Raw genomic sequence first — 5,853 nt, forward strand, 5'->3', positions numbered from 1 at the left:
ATTTTAAATGTTCTGTACAAAATCTAGATATCACTATGGACCAGGCACTTACTTTTGACCAATATATTGCATTTGATTAATTCTTGTGTTTTCCAGCTAAGGAACACAGTGAGGCATAGGTTTGTTGAGATGGAGATATCATTCATGCATTCATTTCATCCCATCTTAGCAAATGTAACTCCCTCTTCCCTTGCTTTAGCAAAACATCAATGGATCACTTACAAGTGGCCCAAAATGTTGATTTTGATTTTGATTCGTGTACACTGCCTCCCCATCCAGAAGCCAATTCAAGGTTCTTGTGATCCCTTTTAGAGCTCTGCAGGGTCAGACACCTGTCTGTCAATCAAAGAAAACACAACTCTTTCGAAAGCTGGTGTCAAAAACATTACTTTATTATCTAGGATGAAATGTCCTATCAAGTACAAAAGAGAATCTCTTCAGAGTTGCCACAATCAGTTAAAAACATAGGTCTTTTTTTTAATCTGCAGTTACGTTTCCTCAACAATACTAAAACAACGGAGAACTTTTCATTGATATGAATAAATAATACAAGAAATGCAATGTCAATATACTGTAAAAGTTATACTGAACTGGTTGGTTTCTTACAAAAAAACTCTTTACAAGAGTTAACTATGCCACTCTCACCCATTCAAAACCTTTATGCTCACAATATGCAGCACTTTTAATATAAAGAGCCATTTCATCTAAAATGTAGAGTTCACTTCAATTAAAGAGAAAAAAATAGACAGTTAAAATATACAGGCGGGCTTAGTTGCTGGTTCAAAGAGTGAAAAATAAAAGTTTCTACTGCTCTAAAAATCTTTTATCTCTACATATTTGGACAGCCATAATATACAATAGAGGTTTCAAACAGTGGATGAAACACATCATCATCATCATCAGTTTACAAAGTGACAAACATATTTGTGAAAGACACACAAACACAGTAAAGACGATAGGAGGCTACATTATCTCTCAACTCTGCAAACACACACAAAAAACTGATAGAAACCAAAGTTTTTTTTTTTTTTTTTTTAACAACTTAAAGACAACCGGGTATTATGACAGCGTCCCCTCCTAAAAAACTGATAATTACAGATTACAAAAATGTTCCCAAATATGATAAAAATGTAGCTATAAAATTTTCATACAAACCCCACGGTACAAAGACTCCCGAGTCCCCACTCAAAGTTTATTCCCAGACATACTGAAGTAGACCGCAACATAACTGAGTTGATGCTGAGCGGAAAAGTCCATTATCCAATTACTTAACCATGCTTTGAGGAGCGAGTTGAGAGACATATGTGAGCCAACCTGTCAACTTCAATGAAATATGTTGGAAGAAGTGGCTGATAGATAAGGGGGGAGAGACTTACAGACTCAGCCACTGACAGAAAGAGAGATTTTGATGAAACCGAGTGTGTGTGTATGGAGGGAGGTACAGTTCATGTGGGTTAGTTAAGCCTTGTACAAGTTTCACCTTCCCCAAAAGCCTAACAGTAACAGTTCCTCACCACTTGACCGCCTTCCAAATGGTCAAGTTTAAAAGAGTACAGAGCTACTGACACTATTAACTTGGATTTCAGAAGAACATATGGTAAAAGGTCAAAAGAGGAGCAGGGTGTTGTGGGATGGCTGCACAAAGTGGATCTGAAACTGAGCTTCAATGGAGTTCTTTTTTACTGGTGGAGGACCAATAAAATGCTGGCTTGGGGCATTCAGTTGTTAAATATGAGAAGAATTAACTGAAATGAAGGTAATGTACATGGTTGTGATTCCTGCCTTTTTCCACATGTGAAGAATTTTTATTTTGACCTTGTGGACATTTCCATGTAAGGCAGGGACTAGGCTTTATTGGGATGTTTCAACAAGCATCATAAAATGCACCCCTGGGTGGGAAGATCAAAGCTGACACTTTGCTATAGAGGATACACAAAAATAGTGATCAGCTACAGTACGAACACAACTGTTTTAAGAGTCCGCTGCTGACGTGACAGACTGCCACTGAACATCCAACCAGCCAACTTATCAACTTTTTCTGCGTTTCCCCATCTAGAGCTTTCTTCTCATGGATGGGATGCGCTGGCAGGAATGGCTGGTTGGGAGGAAGCAGGCTGCCCGACAGAGTGCGTAGCCATCCTGGCCCTGGTCTGAAGGTGGGACTTCTTTGCCATTATGTCGCAGTGACACTTTAAAAGAAAAGGGGCTCATCTCTCCACTTCGCACTGCAATGGAGGCGTTGGAGGTTTGGCGCTTTTGTCACCAGTGCGAGCTGATTTTCAGCTGGGAGCGTGCTCTCCTGCAGAGAGGACTCCGGTTCAGATGCAGCCTGACCTGGACCACGGGGCTTAATCATTCAGAGGGAACCACAAGGCTTGTCTTTTTGACACTTGGATTTTAGGAGGGAGCTAAGATGCAGCTGATTGTAGTTTGTTGTTATGAGACCTACAGAGACAGGCAAAGAAAGGAGGAAGAAAAGGAGTTGGAAAAAGTCTTGTTGTTTCTTTTTTTTATTAAAAGCTTTACAATATGACAAAAATATGCACTAGGAGAAATACAAAAAAAAAAAAACATGAACTGGTTGCCAGTGGGTCAGACATTTTTGACGAAAACCAAACAGCCATGTTGGTGAAATGTTATTGAAGTGTATGATGTGATGTCGGCGAAACAGTGTATGTACAAGGACTTTTGTTTTTAAATTGGAGACTGTCAAGCTTGCCATATTTAGAACAGAGAAGCTAAACTACATTTTTCTCCAATGTATCTTTACAGGTCCTACCATTATTTCCTTTAGAACATAAAAAATAGTCCTTCACATAAAGATATAATATGCACATAAAATAACATTATACATGGGTACAGCCAATAAAAAACTAGTAAATGTTGCATGCTTTTTTTAAATTCTCAGCTAAGAAATGAGGTAAAAATGTTCTGCTGCAGCATGTTATGACCAATTCCATAAACAGGTATGTCAAATTAAAAGATAAATTATCTGTGTGTGGAACTGAAGACAGATTTTACAATCAAAATCAATAGCTTTTTGTTTTTCAATACAATCTCAAGAAAGAGAATGACAAACTGTATATTTTGTCCTATATCCAACTCAAACATAAACAAAATATCAGTCATCTGTTGCAAGAAGCGTAAGAAAATACATTTTCCCTTGAATGCTTTGTGTTACCAACATGGCTGCCATTATTAGACAGTAGAAACTTTTTTTTCTTTCCTTTGCTTCTAAAATAAAAAAAGGATCACACCTACAGTGTGGCTTAATATATGCACTTTCTTACAAAGTTTTTAACGTTGTTTTAAACACGTAAAAAGAGTGACCCCGGCACTCAGGAGTTTGACATCACAATCTGCAAGAGAAAGAGAGAAAGAGAGAGAGAAAGAGAGCGAGAGAGCGAGAGCGAGAGAGAAAGAGAGACAGAGAGGGAATGGATGGAGTAAATACATGCGGGTGAAGCACATCACCGTTTAAGGCACACAGCTGGATGCAAACCACAAGACTTATTCAACTACTTAAACTTGACATGAAACGTTCAGCTCGTTCTTCAGTAAATAACCACATTAAGTACAAAGTTAAAAAAGAACAGCAAAGGCATATAAACGACAAGTATTGTATGTTAATATAAATCAACCTGTGGCTAAAATCTTGTAGTGTACATCCACCTTAAGGAATGCTATCACACAGTGAGGGCAATGCAGTGAGGTGAGTTTAGAGATGGAGTTATTAATGCTTATCTGCTGCTTTTCTTTTACAGTACATGTGGGAACAACAGTAAGTGCATCAATAAAGAACAGGGTAAACATTACAGATGATGTAAAGCTTTGGTTCTCAGCCAGAAGAGCCCTTATTGAGCAGAAGTCATTTTCTGTACTTCCCAGCCTATGTGCTACCAACTACCAACATGGAACTGTAGAGGATCAAGGGGGTGAAACGTCATACAGTCTGCAGATAAAGTATGGAGGGCAGGGAAAGGCATGCATCCCTATCAGAGGCCCAAACAATTCAGGCTTTTAAAATAATCCAAAGCATTATATAAATCATTCTTAAAATGAATTTGTGGAGATTTAACAGTATCGGAGTCTTATGCTGACTTGTTAGAAGGACAGAAGAAGCTTTTATGAGCATTCAGTCACGGCTCCAAATGACAAAAACGACAGGATTTAAAGGAAATGTTACGAGGCAGCACTAGATGGAGACCAAGGAAATCAAAGAGAAGAAGGAGTCAATGAACTCCACAAGCGTCTGACAAATTGTATTGATCTCTTCGGAGAAAGTGTACTTCCACTCAACCTTTCCAAGGAGGCCGGAGTCAGCCAACACCAGCACATCTGGAATTGCTAATGAATTATGTCTCTTTCTTAAGGACATTTCATTCTCTGACCCAAGGGCTTACACTGCTTCGCTTTTCTCAAAGTCACCTGCTGCCATATTTCTGTCCCCCCCCCCCCCATAAGTGCTGCTAATTATCATTATCCCCATCTTACCTGCTGGCTTTGAACCCTTTGAGTTTCTGGACAAAGAAGGTCTCCAGAACTTCAGCACACTGGTAGAAGGGCGAGTCGCTGGGGTTGTAGTAGCGGCAGTTGTCGAAGATTTTGGTCATGTCCGCCACAAACTCTGTCAACTTGATGTATTCGCGCTTCTGTATCCTCTCCTCCATAGTGTAAAGGTCTAAGTAAAAGGGGATTCAAAAAATATATTTGGTTAGTGATTGTATAAACACTATGTAATAGAAATGAATAAAAGACCCTACTCATTTAAGTGTGTACTCATGCCAGAGACAAATATCACATAAGCGAAAGCGGTAGATAAATATCTGGCTTTTCTAATCAACTTTGTTCAGCACGCCTGCTTCAAAGTAATTGAAGCTTATGTGGCATTAGGGCTCCTCGATTATGGACAAAATGATAATCACGATTATTTTGATCAATATTGTGATCAAGATTAATTATCATGATCATTTGTTGATTTTAACCAAAACAAATTTTACTGTCACATAGAACACATAACTTCTTTCACATCCATATTCTACTACATTCCTCTTTATGTTGAAGTTGTATGTTGTACATACATACAGCTGCACCACATGTAAATGCAAATGATCTGAAATAAATAGCCTAGGATATATATATATATATATATATATATATATATATATATATATATATATATATATATTATATATATATATATATATATATATTTTTTTAAATGTATCTTTGTGAAAGCTCCTTCAGTTGTTTTCAACAATAACCGCTTAAAAGAGCTAGGGAGAGAGGGGGAGTGCGATGGACATACTGACAGAGTGACGGCTGACTCATTATGAATGGGTCCAGCAGGCTCCGTCTCACGCTATTATTCTACAAACTGAAGTTAGTTGCATTCAATAACTTCTTCTGTGTTTTCCGCCGTGGCGGAAGAGTTGGTAGAGTTACCAGCGGAAAACAGCGGAAACACTGGTACAAATACAGGTTTGTCTCTCATGCTTAACAATATACAGCGGTGTTAATAACAATTAAAACTGTGGACAAATGGCAGAAGTGTGGACACTGTCGCCGCTCTGTTTCTGTTGCTGGGAGCCGTGTGTGGGTGAATGGTGGCGGGGCTGCGCGGAGAGTAAAAGGAGATATCCAAACACAGGCACGGCTTTACAGAAGAAATGGGTCATTTAACGCAACATTAAGCCATATCAATTCGCTTCGTTTATGAAGAGGCAGCAGATGCGAGGACAGTAGGTGCCCCGGTGCGACCTAGGAAAAATGTTAGTTGCACTCTAGAGCCCTGTGAGCTAATAGACGCTAACTGGCACTGGTCACTGCTGTCTGAAAAACAACACAGACGGG

At 38.9% G+C, this 5,853-nt stretch overlaps 1 protein-coding gene across 7 annotated transcripts in view; it reads right to left on the minus strand.

Moving 5' to 3' along the window:
- Positions 1-371: 371 nt before the first annotated feature.
- The window catches only part of LOC116670708 (nucleosome-remodeling factor subunit BPTF), a 75,602-nt gene continuing 70,120 nt past the window's right edge, over positions 372-5,853 (minus strand). For 6 of the 7 annotated variants that reach the window (XM_032501384.1, XM_032501348.1, XM_032501374.1 and 3 more), the window contains 2 exons: positions 4,495-4,681; positions 372-2,445 (listed from right to left, as the gene is read on the minus strand). In XM_032501384.1, the coding sequence (XP_032357275.1) occupies positions 2,409-2,445; positions 4,495-4,681 (224 nt within the window). In that variant the 3' untranslated portion in view covers positions 372-2,408. Of the gene's footprint in view, positions 2,446-2,899; positions 3,360-4,494; positions 4,682-5,853 lie in introns of those variants that run through there. The other variant, XM_032501365.1, reaches the window with a different exon arrangement.

This window comes from Etheostoma spectabile, chromosome 2, assembly GCF_008692095.1.
Source record: "Etheostoma spectabile isolate EspeVRDwgs_2016 chromosome 2, UIUC_Espe_1.0, whole genome shotgun sequence".
Lineage (NCBI taxonomy): Eukaryota > Metazoa > Chordata > Actinopteri > Perciformes > Percidae > Etheostoma > Etheostoma spectabile.